The sequence below is a fragment of the Triticum urartu genome, chromosome 5 (genome assembly GCF_003073215.2).
Source record: "Triticum urartu cultivar G1812 chromosome 5, Tu2.1, whole genome shotgun sequence".
NCBI lineage: Eukaryota > Viridiplantae > Streptophyta > Magnoliopsida > Poales > Poaceae > Triticum > Triticum urartu.
The window spans coordinates 190,555,991-190,581,646 of NC_053026.1; the positions used below are offsets into that span (position 1 = coordinate 190,555,991).

The following is a 25,656-nucleotide window of genomic DNA, read 5'->3' on the forward strand; positions in this document are numbered from 1 at the left end:
GGGATATTAAGGCCTCCTTTTAATAGAGTACCGTACCAAAGCATTAACACATAGTGAATACATGAACTCCTCAAACTACGGTCATCACCGGTAAGTATCCCGATTATTGTCACTTCGGGGTTAACGGATCATAACACATAATAGGTGACTATACACTTGCAAGATAGGATCAAGAACTCTCATATATTGATGAAAACATAATAGGTTCAGATCTGAAATCATGACACTCGAGCCCTAGTGACAAGCATTAAGCATAGCAAATTCATAGCAACATCAATCTCAGAACATAGTGGATACAAGGGATCAAACCCTAACAAAACTAACTCGATTCCATGATAAATCTCATCCAACCCATCACCGTCCAGCAAGCCTACAATGGAATTACTAACGCACGGCGGTGAGCATCATGAAATTGGTGATGGAGGAAGGTTGATGATGACGATGGCGACGGATTCCCCTCCCCGGAGCCCCGAACGGACTTCAGATCAGCCCTCCCGAGAGGTTTTAGGGCTTGGCGGCGGCTCCGTATCGTAAAACGCGATGAATCCTTCTTCTTTATTTTTTTCTCCCCGAAAGCAAATATATAGAGTTGGAGTCGAGGTCAGAGGAGCTCCAGGGGGCCCACGAGGTAGGGGGCGCACCCCCACCCTCGTGGCTAGGGTGTGGGCCCCCTGGTCTTCATCTTTTGCAAGGATTTTTTTATTATTTCCGAAAATATGTTCCGTGAAGTTTCAGGTCATTCCGAGAACTTTTGTTTCTGCACATAAATAACACCATGGTAATTCTGCTGAAAACATCATCAGTCCGGGTTAGTTCCATTCAAATCATGCAAGTTAGAGTCCAAAACAAGGGCAAAAGTGTTTGGAAAAGTAGATACGATAGAGACGTATCAGTGGGTAATGTCGTGCCCACGGTCCGAATCTATGGCCGGTGGCGTCTCATTGCCTTTGAAGAGAAACTTCCAGGCGTCTTCGTGAGTGGTTCCGAAGAGCCTTTCCAGAGCTTGGTGCTTCTTCGGATTGAATTCCCATAAAGGGCGGCTTCGGCTTTGGCACGGAAGAATCCGGCGAACTAGTATCACCTGGATTACGTCGACGAGCTTGATATCTTTATCTACCATGCTTTGAACACGTGTTTGCAGCGCTATCATCTCGTCTGATGAAGACCAATTTGGGCCATTCTCAATCTAGGAAGTGAGCCGCATCGGAGCTCTGGAGTTGAATTCGGCAGCCACGGCCCATGTGGCGCCACGAGGCTCTGTGATATAGAACCACAGTTTCTTCCGCTCCTTGACAGTCTCCACGAAAGTACCTTTTGGCCAGATGGCGTTGGGCATCTTGCTCACCATGGCGCCTCTGCACTCCGTGTGCTGGCCATCCACCACCTTCGGCTTCACGTTGAAGACCTTGAGCCACAGGCCGAAGTGGGGTTGGATGCAGAGGAAGGCCTCGCACACGACAATGAATGCCGAGATGTTGAGGAAGGAGTTCGGGGCTAGATCATGGAAGTCTAGCACGTAATAGAACATCAGTCCGCGGACGAAAGAGTGGAGTGGGAACCCTAACCCGCAGACGAAATGAGGGAGGAAAACCACCCTCTCGTTGGGCTTCGGTGTAGGGACGACTTGCCCCTTGGTCGGAAGACGGTGGGCGATTTCCTTCGTCAGATACCCGGCCGCCCGGAGCTCAGTGATGTCCTTCTCCTTGATGGAGGAGGCCATCCATTTGCCTTGACCTCCGGATCCAGACATGGTTGAGTGCTTGCTTGATTTGGGAAAGAATAGAACTTGGGCGCTGGAGCTCAAGGATGGAAGGGCCAAGGAAGAAGGTGCAGGAGAAGAAAGGGAGTCCTTATCCCCTTATAAAGACAGTAAAATATTGAACGCCTCCCCACTCACCTTAAAACTCGACTATTCCCAAGGGCTGTATAAACGGCACGGTTGGATTGCCCACGCCCGTATTGATGAGAATCCCCCAATAAGGGCGACACAATCTCTGCTTTGACAAGACGTGCCAATGGAACCGCATCTTGAAACGTGGAACGGCAGACAAAAACGGTTCAATATAATGACCAGGCGGACGTGATGTCATGTTGCAAAAAGTTGTCAGTGGGTTGGACTCGTGGATTATTATATTCTCTACGATTGTGTGTGGTACTTATGTTGCAGATCCGGACACATTTGTTTCATCTGAAGACTATTTTGGAGTATTTGGGAAGAGGAACCCGCCTTGCAATGCCGAAGACAATCTGCGCACCGGACACCTCATCATTGAAGCCTGGTTCAGGGGCTACTGAGGGAGTCCTGGACTAAGGGTCCTCGGGCGTCCGACCTATTGGATATGGTCCGGACTGATGGGTCGTGAAGATACAAAGACCGAAGACTCTACCCGTGTCCGGATGGGACTCTCCTTGGCGTGGGAGGCAAGCTTGGCGATCAAATAAGTAGATTCCTTCCTTTGTAACCGACCTTGTGTAACCCTAGACCCCCCCGGTATCTATATAAACCGGAGGGCTTAGTCCGGATAGGCCGAATCCTCATAATCATAGCCAGACTAGACTCTTAGGGTTTAGTCATTACGATCTCGTGGTAGATCAACTCTTGTAATACTCATATTCATCAAGATCAATCAAGCAGGAAGTAGGGTATTACCTCCATAGAGAGGGCCCAAAACTGGGTAAACATCGTGTCCCCTGCCTCCTGTTACCTTCGACCTTAGACGCACAGTTCGGGACCCCCTACCCGAGATCCGCCGGTTTTGACACTGACACTCTTCCTTATCCTTGAGTGACATCTCATGAGCAACAATTCTTCCAATTACTTCCGTTGGTTTGAGATCTTTGTAGTTGGGCATCATATGGATCAATGTGCACACGGTATGATATTTTCCATCCAAGGCTCTTAGGATCTTCTTGATGATGAATCTACCGGTCATCTCTTCACTTCCTAAGCCGGCAATATCATTTGTGATGAGAGCAAGCCTAGAGTACATTTCAGCGACACCTTCACCATCCTTCATTTTGAACTTGTCAAGTTGACTTTGAAGCACATCCAATTTGGATTCGTTGACGGAGTCGGTACCCTCGTGCATATCAATTAAAGTATCCCAAATTTCCTTTGCTTTCTCAAGACGGCTGATTTTATTGAATTCTTCGGGGCACAATCCGTTGAAGAGGATATCGCAAGCTTGAGCATTGTATTGCAGCATCTTCAACTCTTCCGCGGTAGCTTCACGGTTCGGTTCTCTCCCATCAAAGAATTCACCTTGCGAGCCAATACACACAAGAGTCCAAACGACGGGGTTATGTCCAAGAATATGCATTTTTATCTTATGCTTCCAACTAGCAAAATTAGTACCATCAAAGTAAGGACATGCATGGTGGTAATTTCCTTCAGTAGACGCCATACTCTCCTAGGTTGTGAAACCAAGGTTATGATCACCAAAGCTATGGAAATCAAGGCAAATGGAGACCAATGCTCTGATACCACTTGTAGGATCGAAAGTATGTCTAGAGGGGGGGTGATTAGACTACTTGACCAAATAAAAATCTAGCCTTTCCCAATTTTAAGTCTTGGCAGATTTTAGCAACTTAGCACAAGTCAAGCAATTAACCTACACATGCAAGTCTAAGAGTATAGCAGCGGAATGTAAAACATTGCACATGAAGGTAAAGGGAGGAGTTTGGAGGGAGCAGACGCAATTTAGACACGGAGATTTTTGGCATGGTTCTGATATGTGGTGCTATCGTACATCCACGTTGATGGAGACTTCAACCCACGAAGGGTAACGGCTGCACAAGTCCACGGAGGGCTCCACCCACGAAGGGTCCACGAAGAAGCAACCTTGTCTATCCCAGCATGGCCATCGCCCATGAAGGACTTGCCTCACTAGGGTAGATCTTCACGAAGTAGGCGATCTCCTTGCCCGTACAAACTCCTTCGTTCAACTCCACAATCTTGTCGGAGGCTCCCAAGTGACACCTAACCAATCTAGGAGGCACCACTCTCCAAAAGGTAATAGATGGTGTTTTGATGATGAACTTCTTACTCTTGTGCTTCAAATGATAGTCTCCCCAACACTCAACTCTCTCCCAAGGATTTCGATTTGGTGGAAAGATGATTTGAGTGGAAAGCAACTTGGGGAAGGCTAGAGATCAAGATTCTTATGGTTGGATTGGAATATCTTGGCCTCAACACATGAGTAGGTGGTTCTCTCTCAGAAAATGAATGTTGGAAGTGTAGGGACGTTCTGATGGCTCTCTCCATAAATGAATAGTGGATGGAGGGGCATAAATAGCCTCCACACAAAATATAACCGTTACACACAATTTACCAAACTCGGTGGGACCGAATCATGAAACTCTGTCAGACCGATTTAGTTCAAAATGAACGTTAGGATTTTCAGTGGGACCGACATGTCAACTCGGTAGGACTGATTTCATTAGGCTTAGGGCATAACGTAATCTCGGTGAGACCGATCACATAAACTCGGTATGACCGATTTCTGTAATAGGCAAACAGAGAGTTGATCAGGCAAACTCGGTGGGACCGAATCGCTCATTTCGGTGAGACCGAAACATTAGGAAAGGAAAACAGAGAGTTTGCATTGCGAACTCGGTGGGACCGATCGCTCATCTCGGTTGGACCGAAACGTTACAAAGGGAAACCGGGAGTTTGCTATCCCATCTCGGTGAGACCGAGATCCCTATTGGTGATACCAAAGTTACTAGGGTTTCTGGCAGTGGCTATGTCAAGTGAACTCAGTGGCGCCAGATAGATAATTTTGGTGGGGCCGAGTTTGAGTTTTGGTTTGGGACATATGTGGATGTGAGAAAGTGGTTGAGTGCTTTTTGAGAATATCACTAAGCATTTTGAGCAAGCAAGCCATTAAGCAACACCTCATCCCTTTTAATAGTATTGGCTTTTCCTATGGACTCAATGTGATCTTGGATCACTAAAATGAAAATGTAGAGTCTTGAGCTTGAGCCAGTGTGTGTCCTTAGCATTTTGAGGGGTCCACATTCCTAATCCATGCCATGCAAATCATTGAACTTTCTGAAATGATCATCTTGAAATAGAATTAGTTCAATGAGCTATATGTTGTTAGGAATTACCAAAACCACCCAGGGATAGTTGCACTTTCACAGGGGCCTCGGCTTTTCAATCCATACTTTCTTGAGGGGCCTGTTGCACTTCTATGGCATTCAGCTCCACCACTTGTCACCCAACTCAATTCTCCACATAGCTTGTTACGTCACTCTATGTGAGGCCTTCCTTGGGTGCTAGCCACATTTTGATTTGTGGTCCAAATATTTTTGTGTGGTTCCATGCATCCAAGGAGATTTCTGCTATTCGAGTCTGGTGGGGCCGAGGTCTGCAGGCTAGCGGGGTCCAACTAGCTTTTTGGTACCCTGAAAGAGTTAAATGAAAACTGGCAAGAGGAGTGGTTCTACCTCCCCGACGTGCCTCTTGAAGATCCTCCTCGGATGGGCCTCACCCCCTTCTTGCCTGAACCTCCACATAATGGTACAAGTGGTGTCTGAGGACCCGAGCTCAGGAAGGGACGTCATCCGTGATCAAGCTCGCGGTGGCACTTATCCAGGAATTCAGTGATTACAGCAGCACGTCCACCCCATGTGGGAATACAATGGGGTCCATGACTCAACTCATGCCCACCGAGGAGAACTCAACGAGCGTCAAATACTCACCAAGATGTTAACATGATGGATTTTCCATTGTCAAGCCTGTCCGTGCAGTAAGTTTTTACAACTAACCCATTTCTCTATAGAACAGGGTATATAACTGCCTAATTAGCTTTTCAATTTTTCTAAATAGGATTGGAAGCAATGGACCACCACGCTGGACTCCCTGGCTCCTCAACCAGAGATCCGAGATTGTGACTGCAAGCTCGGACTGGCGGAGGATATTCACATCGATGTCATCTATTGTGATGGCGTCTTCTACTACGAGGGAATCAATGGTGAGGAAGTTTCCATCATAATTGATCACCTAGGAATGATCTTGTCCCCAGGTAACACGATGGGTGGTGGGCGTCTGACCTTGAAAAAGTGAGCTGCCAATACGGGTGATGCTCGGCCCGCGGGTGCCTCGGTTCCCTCCTCTTTAAACGACCGTCGAACCAAGCATCTGAGGTAGGCCTCCAAGGCGGCATCGACTCAAACTGGAGCCCTTTCAGGAAGGAATCCCAAGCTGGTTATCGGTCGAGCCAACGTCGAGGTGCACGCGCCTCGAGCCCCCCCTCCAGCTTTCTACTCGGTAAGTATGGCCCTCTAGTTCTTCCAAAAGATCCTTGTAGCTTATTTGGAGAGCCCACATGGCTTCAATCTTGCAGATCCAGCTGTGTCACTAAGGACAAAGTGCCCATGGCTCACGTGCCAGGTTCAATGGTAGAACCAGCAGTTCCTCCTCGCTCGGTGGCTCCTGAGGGTGGTCAAGCGCGGCCTAGGAGGAGTCCACGATGATGTCCGCCACTCAGTACAAGTTCGAGAGCATGTTGCGCCATTGAGAACAACAAGATTTCCCTGAGCAATCAAGCTTTCTCAGCTCAGCAGCAAGAGGTCTTCGGTCAGTGGACAATCATATCGGTGTCGCACACATGGGGCTTAAAGATGCTGCCACAATTATTGCCAATGAAATTGAGGTAAAAAATATCTTTTGAAGAATGAGTCCTGGAAGATCCGGTAGCCCTCAAGGTGTGCGGCGGCTTCACGTCGGGGCAGACCTGGGAGGATTTACACTTGCTATCCAAGGTGTCATTCCGCCAGGGAAGACATTAGAAAGCTCCTCGGGTTTATATAAATAAAAAACCGCAAAGTGTAGTAGCCCCAGGGACTCTGGCCGAGTGCTTGTATTTGACCCGAGGATTGATAAAATTCCTCTCTAGGTCATACACCTGCTAAAACACACAATCAAGTAGCCCCGAGCCTTAGGTTGAGCACTAGCAGCCGACCTAAGGATTGACATCCTTGGTTGACTATGCTAGCTATGTCTTTCGCATGAGTCGCATACAAAAGCCCAACAATCATCTCAAGAATTGGCTTGGTCAAGGCCCAACTTGGGGTTTTAGAAAAGGAAGTCAAGCTTATAAAGGAAGTTGCTTGTGTGGCTACGGGTATAATAATATCCCAAACACTCATTGTGTGGTTTTTTCAGGTTGGTTGTGATTTGCTCACATAACTTCCCTGCATAGTGGAGCATGTCGCCACTTTGGAAAAGGCTCTGGAAAGTTCTCACAAAGACGCACACTATTTCCCGTCACAGGAATCTACCAGACATAATGTTCTCAGCAGGTGCCTCAATGAGTGCAACAAACTTAAAGGTACAAACATGGCTCTGGCCGAGGAGGAAAATCGACAAGGGCTGGAGCTAGAAAAGCTCAAGTCTCGAGTGGCTACTACCGGACAGGACACAAATCAAGCATGCGAGTTTATTTTGGGTAATTGACTTTACGTCTCGCCTTTATCCTCGGTCTTTTATTGCCATGTGTTCTAAACCCATATCTTTTATTTTTAGCTATTCTTCCTGCTCTGCCAATTGGAGATGATGGTGTGTCCTTAAAGGACGGTCTAAGTGGTTGGGCGAGTTGCACCAACTCACAGGATCAACCATGGGGGTTGTTTTTCGACATTTATGGCTGAAGGAATAGTTACCCGAGGACTAGTCTACCCTTGCCTGACGTCTCCAAGGAGCTCGTGAGCGGTTTCAAGGCGTGAAAGATCTCAGGATGTTGAGAAGGTGCTCGGCAAGCATGGGCCATGCTCCAAACACACTTTCTGCAACTAGAAATTCAATATATTGCTGAGGTCGGTCCCGAAGGACCTAACGGGGAGGAAATAAAGTCGGAACTCAATTTCGAAAAGGTCATGCCTTTTGCTCAGATAATGGAAAGGGACTTCCGTTTAGATAAACTTATTGATGGTCTGTAAAGACTTCTTTTATAGTCCAACCCTTCCTCTAATCATGTGTTTTGCATACATGCCACTATCCGGCGTTGCTCGGACCTGTTTATTCAAATACTTTCCTTAACTAGCCTTCGGCTTCCACCTCCCCAGCCAGGGGCAAATGAGGAGTGCTCTAGTTTTCAACCCCTCTATTGGGGGGGGAGGCTCCTTGGTCCAAGGCAATCTGGCCTATCGGTGTAAACGCAAGCCGAACAGGGAACACATATTTTAGGTGCTTAATGCAGCGAGTGTTATCGGCTCGGGTGATCCTGCGATGGTTCCCATGCCCAAGGTGATGTCTTTATGACTTTTTCATGCCCTCAACTCGTTTGTTTTTTGGGGAGGGTAGGCAAGCCTTTCGTAGCTCGCGAAGTAGGATCGAGTCCAATGTATTCCCCTCTAAGGGGCTGTAATTTCCATTCCCTTTGTGCCGACTGACTTCGTGTTTTGGATTTCGGCTTCTCCCACCCTAGGTACTTAACTTGGGTGACCCTAGAAGCAACAATCCTAGAGGTGCTCCTGTCACACCCTTAGGTGAACGTGCTGAAACATAAGGGGTAGACATAGGAGCCACGGATCCCAGCTTGGCAAAAGGTCACAAGGTGAAATCGATGCATATAATGGCTTAAAGAGAATTGGAAGGGTCGACGACAGCCAAGTAGACGGTGTCGCACAAGAGACTCCCAGTACTTTGATAGATCCAGGAAATCATGGCTGAGATGTTGTAATAGCCCCGACAAAATTTGTCGTGCATAATGTGTGGCTATGAGTTGTATCATTACTGCCAAGAATGTGAGGAGAAAACAAAACTTAATAAAGGATGCAATACCTGAGTCTAACTTTGCTTATAACAACCCCTAACTAGTTCTAATGACTGATCAAAATAAAAATAGAAGATGTGAATTGGCTAGTCGTAGAAGCATCACATCAAGGCAGCATTCCAGGGGTTCGGCTCCAGGCAGTTGTCTTTGGCATCTCGGATTTGGTATGCTCCTCCAGTGAGCACCTTGTCGATGCTGAACAACCTGTCCCACGGTGCAGATAGTTTATGTTGGCCAGGTGTATTTGGGTGGCACCGCAGGACCAGGCCCCGACGTTGAACGCCTTCCCTAGAACTCACACCGTTGGTATCACCGTCCTATTGTTGGTAAAAAGAAGAACGTGCCTTGGCTATGTCTCGCTCCTCATCCAGGGCATCCAGATCATCCCGACGGCTCTGCTCGGCCTCCCATTCCTAGTACAGGCGTACTCGAGGTCCGTTGTGTATAAGGTCACTAGGGATAATGAACTCAACACCATATACCGTAAAAATGGGGATTTCGATTTTCAAGCCCCTCCTTCATTAGTTCTGCTCACTTTCGTCCATGTTGTTTGTCATTCCTCAGTTTTCCCCTCCATCGCGTGGCCCACCCTTACAAGAGCCCAAACAGGGGCTTGTTGTCAGGTCAACCATTACTTGGCGTAGTTATTGACACGTGGGACACCCCCTGCAGGCCCATCTGTACGTGAATGCACGGTCGTAGGTGGCTCCATCATGCACCTACTAACGCATGGGACACCCCTGCTAGCCCATGTGGCAGTGCCTCGCCAAATGGCCCAAAAAGGTGGCTTAAAATGTCGTGAAGGGTACTCAAACTCAAGACTGGCCGCTGTATGAACAATGCAAGCGCCAACTGAGCTAGTATGTGTACGTGTGCTCTGAAATAGAGTTGGTCTCTTATGTACTTACGGACGTGAAGGATGGACCCAAGATTCAATGACCCTGGACTTAGTGTACCGCCAGGGGTGTGAAGTTTTTTATAGTATTTTGTATTGCTTGTTTATCATTTCCCCCTAAACAAGTCCACAAAAAGTGGTAGATGAAAAAGGATTTCCATTGTTTAGACTTTAATCATTTTCTACAGTTTTTGTCAAAATGGGGACATTCTCTCAAGGATGGCTACTCATAGCATATGGGTCAGGGTTTCGCCTTTGTTTGTGTCAAGTTCCTCCACTGATAATATGGAAGCTTAAAAATATTTTTTGCAACTATTTGGACCAAACTAGGGCATACTTGGAGTTTCAATTTGAATTACATCAAGTAAATGCCTAGAACTCAGAAAATGAAGGAAATATAACAAACACACTCTGAAATCCATGAAAAATTGGCAGTAGGCCTCCAATGTAGTCTAATTTGGGTGAAAATTGCAAGGGTCCAAATTCCTTTCTCTTTAGGAGTACTTTGTTCACAAAAATGCCACTTTTGGCACTGTTTGATTGAAAACAAATTTTTTTCATAACAAAAATATTTGAACCTCCTTTGGTAATGTTGTTTTCAATGTTAATACCCATGTGTGTGACAAATATGGTCATGCTATCATGTATTGTTCTATGGATGTGGCCATGGGCAGGGCCATATGAGTGCAAAACCATGCATCCTCGTAGAAGATGGGCCATTTTGTGAACGTTTTACTTCTTCTTTTATTTGGTATTTCTTGCTTATCATTTCCCCTAAATTAGTCCCCAAAAGGGATAAATCCAAAATGATTTCCATTTTTGAGACTTTAATCATTTTCTACATATTGTTTTTCAAAATGTGGACATCCTCTCAAGGATGGCTACTCACAACCTATGGGTTAGGGTTTCACCTTTGTTTGTGTCAAGAGCCTCCACTCATAATATGGAAGCTTGAAAATATATTTTACAACTATTTGGACCAAACTAGGGCACACTTGCACTTCAAATTTGAATTACATCAAGTAAATGCCTAGAAACTCGGAAAATGAAGGAAATATAACAATCACACTCTGGAATCCATGAAAATTTGGCAGTAGTCCTCCAATGTGGTCTAATTTGGGTGAAAATTGCAAGGATCCAAATTCCCTTCTTTTGGGCGGAACTTCCCTCACAAAAGCCACTTTTGGCGTTGTTTTATTGAAAACATTTTTTATAACAACAGAAAGGGCAAAAAATCACATTGTGAAATAAGTAGAAAAAGGATAAAATTTGGACATTCAAACAACAGAAAATTCGTTTAAAATTTATAGTTTTTACAAACATTCAAACTCGAAATATAACTACTAACAAAATAACCCTAGTTCACAGTCCTAATCTACTAATCATCATCGTCGATGTCGGAACCGCTGCCGATGCCGAGGGAGTCGTCCTCCTCCTCCTTACCGACATTGAGGGATTTGTCATCATCCTCGCTCACGAGGTCAATCATGACGCCAGCCACTGAAGTGACGACCGCCTCATGCAACCTTGACTTGTCAACCCGATCATCCGGGTGGCGCTGTGGCCACTTCATTAATTCGCGCAGCACCAGGAGAAGTCCCGGTAAGTCTTCAGGGTCACCAGCCTTGCTAGCCACCGACCCTTTGTATACCGCCAGCAGAGGCGGCTCCGGTTTGGGAATGAGAAAGCCGTCATGCGAGCTCGTCCTAGGCTCCGGCTTTGACATGAGTAGGGGGTGCATGAGCTCGTCCCCGGCTCAGGCTTAGGCACAAGCAGGCCACAGCGCGAGCTTGTCCCTGGCTCCGGCTTAGGCACACGCAGACCACCGCCGTGCGTTGCAGAACTCATCCCCTGCTCCGGGTTAGGGACGCGGAGGCGCGTCGCAGAGCACGTGTAAGGATTGGCCCGGATGGCCCGTCGCTACCTCCTCCTCCTCCAGGCGTGGAGCACGACACAAAAACTTGGTGGGCCTCGTCCAGGTCGAGCTGTGCGCGACATGCGGCGATGACATCTTCGAAGGTACGCCCTTCCCAGAAGGCGTACCAGTCGTCGATGTTTTGCGCGATACCGGGTAGGGGCCGTCGTGGCGCTGGATGCGGGCGGGGTTGTCGTCGGCGAGCATCTGTGGACATTGCCGGCTACATGGCGCAGTCCAGATTCGCCCGCTCCTCCGGTGTCAGCCCTTCCAGAAAGCGTGGATTGCACATGACATGGTCGGCTTGCCGGTGGTGGGGACAGGCTCCACTGGGAGCCCCCCACACTCAAGTGCCAGCCCGCCAACAAGTGCATGTCCGGCGGCACCATGACGCTGCAACGGGCGAGGAGCTCAACTTCCTCGACCCTGAGGGTGCACGACATGCCGGATATTCACGGTGAGAGAGGAGGAAACCGATCTCATCGCGAAGGAGAAGGATGAGGACCACCTTTACATTTTAGATGGCAAATGAGGATCTCACCCTCCTTCAGTGCCCAGATTAGAATCCGAAAATACACAACGAGTCGCCCGCATAGCTCATATCACCCCCACCACGTCCTCCTTTCTCGCATTATTGATAAGGAAGCATGTGATGAGCGCTACAAGGCCTACGCCACGGTCGTCCAGCCCAGTGAAATCTTCAAGTATACGGCCACCAGGAAGGCGTTGAGGGGGAGAGTGACCATGGCTTCTGGCTCCACTAGGAGAAGAAACAAGTGGACGTGGCGGCGGAGAGGGAACGGTTGAGATGGCACTCATTCGACCTCAACGACATCGACGACAATGGGCAAGAAAAGGGACGAAGGCAAGGTCGCCGGACCGTCACACTATCGTGCATAGGCAAAGGGCCACTCTTCATATATGCATGCGTCGCGTGCACTGCATTCACAATCGTCGTGGTAGGGAGCAACTAGTGTTTCTCCCAATGCAATGTTTATCTCAAATCAGCGTTCCAATCATGAAAATTGAATGTGCGGATTTTTGAGTTGATGTTACAAAAACAGAAAACAAAAGAAAAGATATGAAGCCATATTGTGTCGACTCTGCATTAGCCGCGGCGCCTCGACACTATCGCCGATAAAGTGACTTTGCTAAAGTGGCTATTAGGACAGTAAAACATAAAACGGGCTAATTTGTTGCAAGTAATTTGTTTTTATACGGAAAAAGAGGCCAGGTCCACAAGACTCGGTGCAGGCGACGCCTCAGTGCAGTTCATACACGCCAACAAATTTCCATCTGCATGCCTAGCACTACTTTTGTACTCTTCTATGCCTCAAGCAGACGTGGTAGCGTCACCCCACGACCTTTTGTTTCTGAACGACATCAGGTCACCTTACCCAACACCTCGCCGAACCAGATACATCAGTCTGACTTTTTTTTTTGCAGTACACTCCTACGTACTTAGTACAGTATCCTTCAAGAGGCATAAGGCATTTCCCCAGTTCTTAGTTGTATCAGTGTGCCAATCTACGGCAAGAATATGACTGTAACCCTTGTTGCCAGATTTTGAAATCTACTAGTATCAGTAGCGAGAGATGATGGGGTAATTATTTGCATGATCAGAGGTATGGTAGCGTCACCGATTGAATGCAGTCCGAATTTGGCGTGTACTCGTTCACAAACAAAGATACAAAAGTGTAGTGCGTGATGCCAGCCCATTTTGTAAGTAACTGAAGTTTGACGAAACTGAAGGGATGCACAAGCCGTCCACGACATGTAGATTGTCCTATTTCTGACCGGGAGAAGCGATGACACCAGCCGTCCATCTCTTGCTCTTACTGAAATTAATTCTCATAAATGTACTCCTTAATTTACTGCCAAAAATCAGCAAAAAGATCACGCGTATGTATCCTGTGCGTAAATGACTTTTGCATGATCGGAGATATTGCTTACTCTCGAAGCACTAAATTTTCCACACCCTCGAATATTTAGATTCTTCGAAACAATGTTACGACCAATTATTTGAAATGTCATATCTGCGTGTTCTGATTTATTTCGTAAAACTAAGAGTATGTATCAAGATCATCATCGGTTGCTGAAGCTTATTGTGATAATTGTTTTTACAATTTGCTGGAAAATATAACCCCAAACGTGACCCATTCATAAATGTCTTACTATAACATTGTTTTACTTCATCATGAAGCATACATTTTGTAAACCAGCTCACAATTTACTCTTTTCCAAAGAAAATGCTATGACCAACGGCTAGAAGGTATACTAGGAAGATTTTAATTTACTTCCTAAATCTAATGTTTAGTACTCGATATACTGCATGGTGATTATTGGCTGCTAAAAATTATTGCGATACATTTGTTTTATAACTTGCTAAATATAATATCTATAGCATAAACCTTTAATTTTGATTAATTCTTTTCCAAAAAATGCAGTGACCAACGGCTAGAAGCTATACTAGGAACATTCTAATTTACTTCCTAAATCTAATATTAGTACTCGATATATTGCATGGTGATTTGTTGGCTGAAATTTATTGCGCTACATTTGTTTTAAGATTTGCTAAGCATAGCCACATATATCTATCTATAGCATAAATCATTAATTTCTATTAACTCTTTTCCCAAAAGAAAAAATGTTGTGGCCAACAGATAGAAGCTATACTAGGAAGATATCTAATTTACTTCCTAAATCTAATGTTCTGTTTTTGATATAGATTATTGGCTGCCCATATTTGTTGTGTTACATTTATTTTATAATTTGGTAAAGATAACCACACATAACTATCTCTAGTGTAAAAAAATATTTTTTATTTACTCTTTTCCATAGAAAATGCTATGACCAACTATGAGAAGCTCTACTATGAAAATTCTAATTTACTTCCTCGCCTAAAAATTAGACCCTTGTTTTTTTTGTCAAGAAGGACCTCAGATTAAACTGAAAATAAGTAGTGGTACAAGTACAACTCAACCCCATAAAAATAAGAAATTACAAATAGCATCCTGGGAAACCTATAGCCACACCACCAACGCGGGATGCGGGCAAGTCACCGTAGGAGCCGATGAAACCCTTGGTTATACCTGGGCATATCTTGGGTCGGGACGGGCCAAAAAAGCCTGGTGCTAAACACCCAGGCCCGAGCCCGGCCCGGCCATCGGGCCTACAAAATCAGGTTCGAGCCCGGCCCGATCCCGAGAAAGCCCAACATGGCCCAGTCGGCCCGACCCGAGTACAACTAAAAATGTGTTTTGTGTAGGTCCGAGCCCGGCCCGACCTGCCCGTCGGGATCAGTTTCCAGGCCCGAGCCCGGCCCGATGGCACACTCGAGCTCAGCCCCGCCCGGGATTTTCGGGCCGGGTCGGGTCGTCTGGGCCGGGCTACCCATGGCGAGGTCTACCCTTGGTTGGGCGCACGGATTAAAGAGGTCAGGAACTCACCATCCTCGGTCTAGGAGGACCAGCCCGCCGGAGATAAGCTAGATTGGAACAGCGTCTCCACTTTGCGACAACTTGTTGAGCGACGACGATGAAGCACCGCCACCGACGAGAACCTGCAAACCGGAGTCACCACACTCCTAGAAAAGCTACATGCCCCCATGTTGATGCTGGAGCGCGCGTCATCACGACAGCGGGGCCTGGGCATAAAATCCACCTCGAGGCCGGCACCGCCGCCGCACCAGCCTTGATTGGTTAGCCTGCTACCAGATCCTCCGACGGCTGCCTCACAGCGACCCACCAGAATTGAATGTAAAGCAAATATATTCCATGTCACCACCACCATTATTGTCAGGACCGCAACGGTGGAAGGACGACAAGCACACATTGCCATCAACTCTGAGGCGCCGCCGTGAAGGTTGTCGCCGATGTGGGAATAGAATTGAGGCAGACTTATTCGCCCAGACGCCGCTTCCACCATCCCAACGACGCACCACAGCAGACAAACCCTAACCCTACCTACTAGGCCAGAACGAAGGAACGAGACCCCCCCTCTTGCCGCCGAAGCAGCAAGCGAGGGGAGAGGGGACCGACGCCCTTGCCGGCGGAGATTGAGGATGGGAGTTGGTCGCCAATTGTCGCTCGAGAAAGGAGGCAGGGCTTGGTTTGTTGCAAGGATTATTGTACCCTCGTTTGGCACATGATCTATCCATTTGTCATTTCGAGTTCGGAGTGGGTGACGGCAGAAAAAGAGCATCAGGTTTTGAGTGCCGGGGGGAGGGGGTAACCAAAAGCCATAACTATGCAACTTAACTCCCGCTTTCACACACACTCACAGGGAGTGTGCTCACTTGGCTTGGATGCATGGGATGGTGCCACTAATCAATGTAATCATGACTAGGAGGCCGCTTGACGAGCAATGCCCTTGCATGGTCCTTGGTAGCCACTCCATGGGAAGTATCAAGTGCTCGTGGAAAGACAACATGTGGTCGATGATGTCAAATACACGTGTATGCACCATGCTAACACTGACTAAGTTGCAATTGCCCCGGGACACATGCCTTAGAGGACTAACTGTCTAGTTCATAGTCTTTTATTATGAAGGGTTAATAGGTTCGTTAACATCCCCTCAACATGTTAATCAAATGACTTTATTTTCTAAATGTGATATTAGTTCACACATTAACCTCTGAGATGTTGACTACATACCCATAAAAAACAACAAGACCCCTAGCAAGGAGGTGGAGAATACTTAATAATACGGCGAAGTGACTCCATGAAATACTTTGATCTGTGGACGACACTGTTTTGGTAAAGGTCGTAATGATTTCATACCTATTAAATATGGAAACGCTAAAGGGTAACCATTACATGTTAGGCTTATAGGGCGATGCCGCTTTTCCCTCCTCAGATACTACAATTTTTGTCAATCCCTTTGTTTCTTCAACCCGAGGCTTATAGTATAATGTGAATACTGTAAAGAGGGATGTGAAGGCGATACTCTAAAGTTAAGAAGTGGTGGTGGCAGTGACGTGGCAATACAACCATTGCTTGTTGGTCAGGTGGTGTGGGCTAGCCACCACACATATTTGCAAGTAAATGATTGCGTCAGTGGTTTCCTGGCGAAAAACTAACCACACAGGCGTCACAAGGTGTAACGCCCAGATAATCAAGCTACAGTAACCTCTGCTAATGATGCCTCGTCACCACTTTTACTGTGGTAAACCTCGCGTTGATTCAATCCCATTCGAATTCAAATTTCAAAATCAAAGCAAACAATAAAAGTTTTTCAAAATTTAAAACAAAAGTGTTCGGGAGATGCCATATTTTACATAGGTCAATATGGTGTAATAAACACAATTTTATAGACTGCCTAAGTATTTTAAAATAAATAAAGACAGGAAAGGAAAATAAATAAATAAAAAAAAACTAAACTAACAAAAAAAAAGAGAGAAGGCCCCCCCCCCGCTGGGCCAAGAGGCCCAGCTGGCCTCCAGGCCGCTCGACTGGCCACCAGCCCAACTGGCCGGCCCACCCCGCTCCCTTAACCCCCCTCACGCCGAAACCCTAGCCCACCCCGTCGCCCCACTCCCCCCCCATTCCCCACGTCTCTCCTCTCCCCCTCCCGATCCGATCTGGATCGGGGGCGAAACCACCCCCTCTCTCGCGACGCCACCCGACCCTGTCGTCGGACCTCCCCCGCCGGATTTCACCTCCTCGTCTCTTCCTCAAGCCGCTCGCCCGGATCGCCGCCTCGCCATCCTTTTCGTCGTCGACCGCATCCCCGTCCTCCCCACCGGCCTGCACCCGCTCCGCCGTAACGTCCCCGACGGCCTCCTCGCCCCCCCCTTTGCCGCGTGCCCTACTCCCCCTTGTGAGCGCCTCCCTCCTCTCCCTTTCTCCTCGCCGGGTCACCGGCGCCCCGTCGCGCTTTTCACCGCGTGCGCCCGCGCCCCTCCTCTCCTTCCCCTGTCTCGTGTCCGCCCCCGCCCTCACCGTGGCCCTCACGTCCTCTGGCCGTGCTCCGACCGGATTCGGCCTCTTCCCTCTCCCTTCTCCCCGTACCGCGCCGGCCCTTGCCGTCCTCCCCGCGGCTCCGCTGGTGCCGCCGTGGCCTCGCCGCGCCCGGCGTGCCCCCCCCCGCGCACGCGTGCCCGAGCCCCGCCTCGCTCTGCCGCGGCGCTGCTCGCTCGCGCTACATCGCCCGCGCGGCGCCCTGCTCCGTTTCCCCCTCGCGCCATGCGCGCCCGCTGAGGCCGCCGGCGCCACCGGCCCCCTGCGCCGGCCCCTGCCGGGTCCGCTTGCACTGGGCGTGCGCCCGCTCGGGCGCGTCCGACGCCCGCGGCCTGCACCCAGCGCCCGCAAGGCCCCCGGGCCAATGACGTGTGGGGCCCAGTCCCCCACAGAACGTTTTTGTTAAAAAAAAGAATAAAAAAACAATTAAAAAATTAAATAATAATTGAAATAATTAAATAAACAATAATAATTAAATTAATTAATTAATTAATTAAGGAATTAATTAAATTAATTAATTATAATTAGATTAACCTAATCACTAATTAACCTAATTAATAGTTAGTTAATTAAAACAGTGTATGACAGGTGGGTCCCACTGGACCCACACGTCAGTTTGACCAGTCAACACCTCTATTGACTGCTAACGTCATGATGACATCAGCATATACTATTCTAGATAATGTTAGAGTTAAATAATTAAATAAATCCTAAATGATTTAAATCTTTTAAAAAATTATAAAATAAACCGTAGCTCAGATGGGAAAACTTTGTACATGAAAGTTGCTCAGAACGACGAGACGATTCCGGGTACGCACCCCTTTCGTCCGCCACACCTCCCTAACCTATCGAACTCGCAACTTTTCCCCTCGGTCCTCTGCCCGAAAACGCAAAACACCGGGGATACTTTCCCGGATGTTATCCCCCTTCACCGGTATCACCTACTACCGCGTTAGGGCACCTCTAACGCCGTAACTTGTCTTGTCATGCATCACTATGCATATGCTTGCATTATATTTATTGTTTCTTCCCCCTCTTCTCTCTAGACACCGAGACCGACGCCGCTGCTACCCCGTACGACTACGGTGTTGACGACCCCTCCTTGCCAGAGCAACCAGGCAAGCCCCCCCTTTGATCACCAGATATCGCCTACTCTTCTCTATACTGCTTGCATTAGAGTAGTGTAGCATGTTACTGCTTCCCGTTAATCCTATCCTGATGCATAGCCTGTCCTTGCTACTACTGTTGTTACCTTTACCTGCAATCCTAATGCTTAGTATAGGATGCTAGTTTATCATCAGTGGCCCTACATTCTTGTCCGTCTGCCATGCTATACTATCGGGCCGTGATCACTCGGGAGGTGATCACGGGTATATACTATATACTTTATACATGATACATGTGGTGACTAAAGACGGGTCGGCTTGAGGAGCACCCGCGAGTGGATCTTTGAGGCGGAGCGACAGGGCAGGTTCCGACCACCTAGGAGAGAGGTGGGCCTGGCCCTGGTCGACGTTCGCGGATACTTAACACGCTTAACGAGATCTGGGTATTTGACCTGAGTCTGGCCATTTGGTCTATACGCACTAACCATCTACGCGGGAGTAGTTATGGGTATCCCGGCGTCGTGGTATCAGCCGAAGCCTACGTGACGTCAGCGACTGAGTGGCGCGCGCCGGATTGGACTGGGAGGCCACTAGGCTAGGTCTGCTTTCGGCCGCGTTCGCAACGTGCAGGTGTGCTAAGGGCGATGGGCCCAGACCCCTGGGCGCTTAGGTTTAGACCGGCGTGCTGACCTCTCTGTTGGACTAGGTGGGGCTGCGACGTGTTGATCTTCCGAGGCCGGGCATGACCCAGGAAAGGTGTGTCCGGCCAAAATGGGATCGAGCGTGTTGGGGTATGTGGTGGCACCCTGCAGGGAAGTTAATCTATTCGAATAGCCGTGATCTTCGGTAACAGGACGACTTGGAGTTGTAACCTTGACCCTTAATGACAACTAGAACCGGATACTTAATAAAACACAACCCTTCCAAGTGCCAGATACAACCGGTGATCGCTCTCTCCACAGGGCGACGAGGGGAGGATCATCGGTTAGGATTATGCATATACGATGCTACTTGGAGTCTTCAGTCTACTCTCTTCTACATGCTGCAAGACGGAGGCTGCAGAAGCGTAGTCTTCGAAAGGATTAGTTATCCCTCTTATTCTGGCATTCTGCAGTTCAAGTCCACATATGACCCTTACTCCATTTGATAACCCATGCATATGTAGTGTAGCTCCCTTGCTTGCGAGTACTTTGGATGAGTACTCACGTTGCTTTCCCCCTTTTCCCCCTTTTCCTTTCATTCTGGTTGTCGCAACCAGATGCTGGAGTCCAGGAGCCAGACGCCACCGTCGACGATGACTCCTACTACACCGGAGGTGCCTACTACTACGTGATGCCCGCTGACGACGACCAGGATTAGTTAGGAGGATCCCAGGCAGGAGGCCTGCGCCTCTTTCGATCTGTATCCCAGTTTGTGCTAGCCTTCTTAAGGCAAACTTGTTTAACTTATGTCGGTACTCAGATATTGTTGCTTCCGCTGACTCGTCTATGATCGAGCTCTTGTATTCGAGCCCTCGAGGCCCCTGGCTTGTAATATGATGCTTGTATGACTTATTTTATTTGTAGAGTTGTGTTGTGATATCTTCCCGTGAGTCCCTGATCTTGATCGTACACGTTTGCGTGTATGATTAGTACGATTAAATCGGGGGCGTCACACAAGGGGTCAAGCGAGCTCGGAAAAAGTCGATGCAGAGATCCAGAAGGGAAATGTGTGGAAGAAAACAACTCTATGCTTCAGAAAAACCCGGTAAAATGAATGAATATGATGATCAACGAGGTATGAGGTGTAGGTGCAAAAGTGGTGTTGGTTGGAATGGGGTTTGATAGCAATCTGTTGCTCATGTGCATCTGCTGTGAAATGGTCGAGTCCTGTGGACAATGCATGCCATAACAGATGTATATTATATTGTTCTAAGCAGGAAGTACATCAACAACACATAGGGACGGTCACTATTGAACAATGACATCTTTAACTAAAATTTTCGGTTGCGATATAGAATAGGGATAATTCTGTAGTGATTTGTCAGACATAGAACACATGTCTAACTTTTTCTACGCACGCTATACACTCACTCGTAGCATTTACGAATAACGACTATGCATGGAATAATCTATAATGAAAAATCTCGTGTGTGATTCTACTCATGTTGTCCTCACTCGGTAGCTATACATTATAGCCGGATAAGAATAAGCTAGCACATCTTTTGGTTAGCGGGATACAATCAAGACATAACGATATGCATGCATACCATTAGGGCATGCTCTTCTAACTCTAGAGCCTAGAAATATGCACGTAAAATATACAATCGGACATGTGGTACTAATTACATATGATTCTAACATACTGATGTTAAATCAAGCTAAAAACAGACCATCTCATTTTTAGGTGCGTGTATATTGAAATTTTTGACACAATATATTTTATTCGAAAAGATGGCATCAACCCAGCCTCTTGACTTGACCTATGGGAAAGCATTACTCGTGAACTCATCTTCTCACACCAAGGATCCTAGGATAATGCGTGAAATGTGTGTTGAACCGGATAAACTTGATCGAACTATCTTCTGGTTCTGGTTGGTCGAATGTTGCATAGACTTGCATGAATTTTCCCAAATGTGTCTCATTACGGAAAGCCGACATAACACATTCAACTAAATAATCACTAAACATATATATGAAATATGTTTGCATCAAGAGAATCACTACGTAGTGAACAATGGTGTCTTTAACTAACTTTATCGATTGACATATACAATAAGGATGGTTTCGTGAAGATTTGTCGGATGTGCGATAGAGCACACACGTCCAACATTCCATACGAACGCAACACACTCATTCTTCGCATTTATTAATAAGTATGCGGGAAGTAAACTAACGGAAAATCTAGTGACTCTTGTCGTACTCATGCTATCGTCACACGGTCTCTATACGTTAAAAATATGATAATAATGAGCTAACTCATCTTTTGGTTGGCGGGAAACACTCAAAACCTAACGGTATGCATGGAGAGCGTTAGGGCATGCTCTTGTGACTCAGAACCTAACGATATGCATTTGCAACAATACAAAATCATACATGTAGTTCTTCTTACGCAGAATCCTAGCATACGAAACATGTTAAGCCAAGCTAACAAATAAACTAACTCATGTTTTGATTGCGTGTATATCCTAACATAAGGTTTTGACGCAATGTATCTTCTTCGCAAAGGAGGTGCCACCCCAGACTCTTGACTCAACTTATGGAAAGCATTGCTCATGAATAAAAATGAGCTTACTCGTCCTCTCAAACCGAGGATCCTAACATTCTGGTTGATCGAACTTTACATAGTCTTACCTGGATTTCGCCCTAACCAGTCTTAAAAGCATTTTGCATAAACAAGCTGTCATAACGCATTCAACTAAAAGGTCACTAAACATGGGTATGAAACGTGTTTGTATATGTAGTCGAGGTTCAAACCCAGTTTGTCACCCCACATTGGCATTCCTAGACCAAGCAAGCAGAGACAAATACAAGCGGTACATAAACTTAACGGAATATTCCTCTGATGGTCAGTTATCCGCACGTCCCGAGAGAAATACTCCTAGTAGGCTCTACAAACAGTCTAACTGAAGTCAGAGAGAGGGAGGGACTGATATGAAATTGGCAGTTGAGTTGAACAAGACTTGCATGTACGCTTTTGCAAAAAAGAAAAGAGAAAAGAAAAAAAGAAGCGGGGAGGGGCATCGGTAAGCGCAGCAGTACACTAGTAGTATAACATCCGGGTACCCTCACATGTTGAACATCTCCCTGTACTTACTGACAAGTGACAAAGGGTATTTAATTCTCTCCCTGGCTAGTCTTTTGTAGGAGTAGGATTTCACACACAGAATCGGCCGAGGGGAGGGCAAAGGGAAAGGCTTCCGCTCCAGTGCCAAAGGCCAAAGGTCGAAATAAAAGGGTAAGCAGATGGAGGGTGGTGCCCGTGCTCATTAGCTAGCGAGAGAGGAAGCCTCTCCTCTCCTCTCCTCTCGCCATCTCCAACCCCTCTTCCTCCTCTGGACCACAGAGGCCTAATAGACCAAGCCCCCCTCCCTCTTGGTTTTCTGCAAACACACACACTCTAATAAGCCACAGCCCTGTTCCTTTTCTCTCTCTCTCTCTCTCTCTCTCTCTCTCTCTCTCTCCGCTGCGCTTACTCTTTTGCGTGTGTGTGTGTGTGGGGAGATATTATATTGCCGGACACCAAGTTATCTCCAGCGAGAAGGCATTTTTTCCTCCCTCTCCCTTCTGATCATACCGCACCTTCTCTCTCAGGAGAGCAATGTTTTCCTCCTGGTTGTCGTTGTTGTTGTTTGTTCTTCGTCTGATTTGAGGCCTCCGTGTGACAGATCTGGGCAGTTGCGGGGCACTTGAGGCGGTCCGGGATGAGTAAGGAGGAGGTCCTCAAGATACAGGTGCGTTCTTGCTTCGTCTCAACTCAAGACATTCCGTGCTCCTTCTTGTTTTTGCTGCCATTCTTTGATTGATTAGGCACGCACGCAGCTCTGCCTTACTTCACTTTTCTTTTCACCTGTGTTTCCTCCCGTGTCCCCCGCTATCTTGTGTTTCCAAACCTCCTTGTTTTGCTATTTTGGTGACCCTGTGTTCTCTGTTCCTCCGGAATTCCCAGACCTGCGTGCTCAAAGTGAACATCCACTGTGATGGCTGCCAGAAGAAGGTCAAGAAGATCCTGCACAAGATCGAAGGTGAGAAGATAAGCCTTTATAGTAATCTAATTGCTTCAGTTTCGCTCTTGCTTGTTATGTCTGCATTTTTTGGTTAATTTTCGGTAACGGAGATGTGTTGAATTCATCGTCAGGGGTGTACCAATCCAGCATAGACCCGGAGCAGGGGAAGGTGACGGTGTCTGGCATGGTGGATCCGGACACCATCATCAAGAAGCTGACCAAGGCTGGCAAGCCAGCCGAACTCTGGGGGTCCAAGGCTGGCATGGCTAACCAGTTCCAGAAGCTCCAACTTGACGGTGGTGGCAAGGGCCAGGCCAAGGACGCCGGTGGCAAGGGCCAGTCCAAGGACGCCGGCGGTGCCAAGGGCCAGAAAGGTGGTGGCGGCGGCGGTGGCGCCGGAGGTGCTAGCAAGGACGCAAAGATGATGATGCCGCCGCCGACGGCGCAGCAGCTTCAGCAGCTGCAACAGCAGATGCAGATGAAGGGAATGAAGCTGCCGCAGTTCATGGACGGGAAGATGCCGTTCGCAGCGGCCGCGCCGATGAAGGACCCCAAGTCCGTCAAGTTCAACCTCCCACCAGAGGATGAGTTCGGGGACGACGGCAGCGAGTTCGACGACGAGTTCGACGACTTCGACGACGAGGATGATTTCGACGATGACGGCCTCGACGACGACTACTTCGACGACCCCAAGATGATGATGAAGCCGATGGCCATGCCACCGAACGCCGGTGGGGGGGACAAGAAGGGCGGCAACAATGGTGGCAAGAAGGGTGGCAACGAGATCCCCGTGCAGATCAAGGGGAACCCCAACAACGGCGGTGGCGGTGGCGGTGGCGGTGGCAAGAAAGACGCAGGTGGCAAGCAGAACCAAGGTGGCGGGGGCGGTAACGGCAACGGCGGGGGCAAGAATGGAGGCGGTGGCCAGGCGAACAACGCCAAAGGAGGAGGAGGAGGCGCCCCGGGCGGCGGGGGCCAGCCGGGCCAACCTGGGAAGAAGGGCGGCGGCGGTGGCCCCGGCCTCGGTGTCGGTGGACCGATGGGCGGCATCGGCATGCCGCCGCAGCAGCAGGCCATGATGAGGCCTAACATGATGGGCGCTGCTGGCTTTCCTGGTGGTATGGGCCCGATGGGAGGGCCCATGGGCCACCACCCCCACATGGGAGGCGCGCAGGGCGGTGGCGGAGCCGCTCATGGCATGCCGGCCGGCGGCATGCCTCCACCTGGGTTCTTCCAGGGAGGCGCGGGCGGCGGCATGCCGTCCGGCCCCGCCGAGATGATGCAGGCTGCCGGGAACCCCATGGCGCAGCAGCAGTACATGGCCATGATGCAGCAGCAGCAACAAATGATGATGCAGCAGCAGCAGCAGCAGCAGCAGGCGGCGATGTTGAACGCGCACGCCCACCCCCACCCTCACCACGGCGGTGGTGGCGCTCCGGCGGGGTACCCGGCGATGCCGATGGGGTACGGGTACGGGCGGCCGCCCATGCCGTACCCCATGGCGTACCCGATGCCGATGCAGCCGCACCCGCACGCGGACCCTTACAACTACTTCAGCGACGAGAACCCCAACAGCTGCTCGGTGATGTGAGAGGAGACGGATCGTGGCCGCCGCCGCTGTGCTGTACCCAGTGCAGTGCAGTGGCCGGCGGGTGCTTTCCTTTCTCTTCTCTTCTCACCGCCGCCGCTCTGTTCAAAGCCAACCAACCAACCAGCCAACCGGAAGGAAGGAACTCTGAGATCGTCGTCGTCATCGCCGTCCATCACCGGCTCAGTCAGTCAGTCAGTATACATGGGAAACGAGTCCCATCCCATCTAGCTCGCTCCTTTTTCTCTCTTACTTAGCTTATTTTCTCAGCAAAAAAAAAGTGAACTTCCTTGAAGGCGAAGGTAGGTATAGTAATTATCTATAGTTGTCATAAGAGATGATGGTGCTTTTTATAATTCGAGACTAAGAAGGTGCTGCTGGTGGTTTCCTTCTTGCATGCATATCGCCATTGTGTTCGCTTTGCTTTGGTTTGCTTTGCGTGTTCCGTGCTGTGGATGCATGACTGGCAGTAGTGCAGCTTATCCCTACAACTCCACGCACATATACTACTGGAGGGAGTAGTAGTAGTGGAATGTTGTCAACTCAACTCAGTAGTGCCTTTAGCTTTCTGGCCTGCTTCGTCGGTGTGGTGTGAGGGAAGAAAGATATACTAGTCTACTCCTCGTCCCGACCATGGTGACAGACAGAGGTGAATGGAGAAGGTGATGATGATGGTTGCGGTGGTCCATGTGAGCGAGCGAGGAAGG

General features: G+C 48.4%; 1 protein-coding gene across 2 annotated transcripts; it reads left to right on the top strand.

The window, feature by feature from the left end:
- Window positions 1-22,502: 22,502 nt before the first annotated feature.
- On the top strand, window positions 22,503-25,350 carry LOC125508362 (heavy metal-associated isoprenylated plant protein 33-like). 2 transcript variants are annotated; one of them, XM_048673058.1, is made up of 4 exons: window positions 22,503-22,592; window positions 23,023-23,088; window positions 23,304-23,379; window positions 23,493-25,350. In XM_048673058.1, the coding sequence occupies exons 2-4, from the start codon at window positions 23,059-23,061 to the stop codon at window positions 24,950-24,952; spliced, it is 1,566 nt and encodes a 521-aa protein (XP_048529015.1). In that variant the 5' UTR covers window positions 22,503-22,592; window positions 23,023-23,058; the 3' UTR covers window positions 24,953-25,350. The 2 variants fall into 2 exon arrangements, with proteins under 2 accessions (XP_048529015.1, XP_048529014.1); XM_048673057.1 differs by lacking the exon at window positions 22,503-22,592 and adding an exon at window positions 22,608-22,898.
- The last annotated feature ends 306 nt before the right edge of the window (window positions 25,351-25,656 follow it).

What these genes read in the sequence shown, in the direction of transcription:
- LOC125508362 (XM_048673058.1), top strand. Translation starts at nt 23,059, where the DNA reads ATGAGTAAGGAGGAGGTCCTCAAGATACAG. An exon ending in AGGAGGTCCTCAAGATACAG is followed by an intron (nt 23,089 to 23,303) that starts GTGCGTTCTTGC and finishes CGGAATTCCCAG; the next exon opens with ACCTGCGTGCTCAAAGTGAA. An exon ending in GATCCTGCACAAGATCGAAG is followed by an intron (nt 23,380 to 23,492) that starts GTGAGAAGATAA and finishes ATTCATCGTCAG; the next exon opens with GGGTGTACCAATCCAGCATA.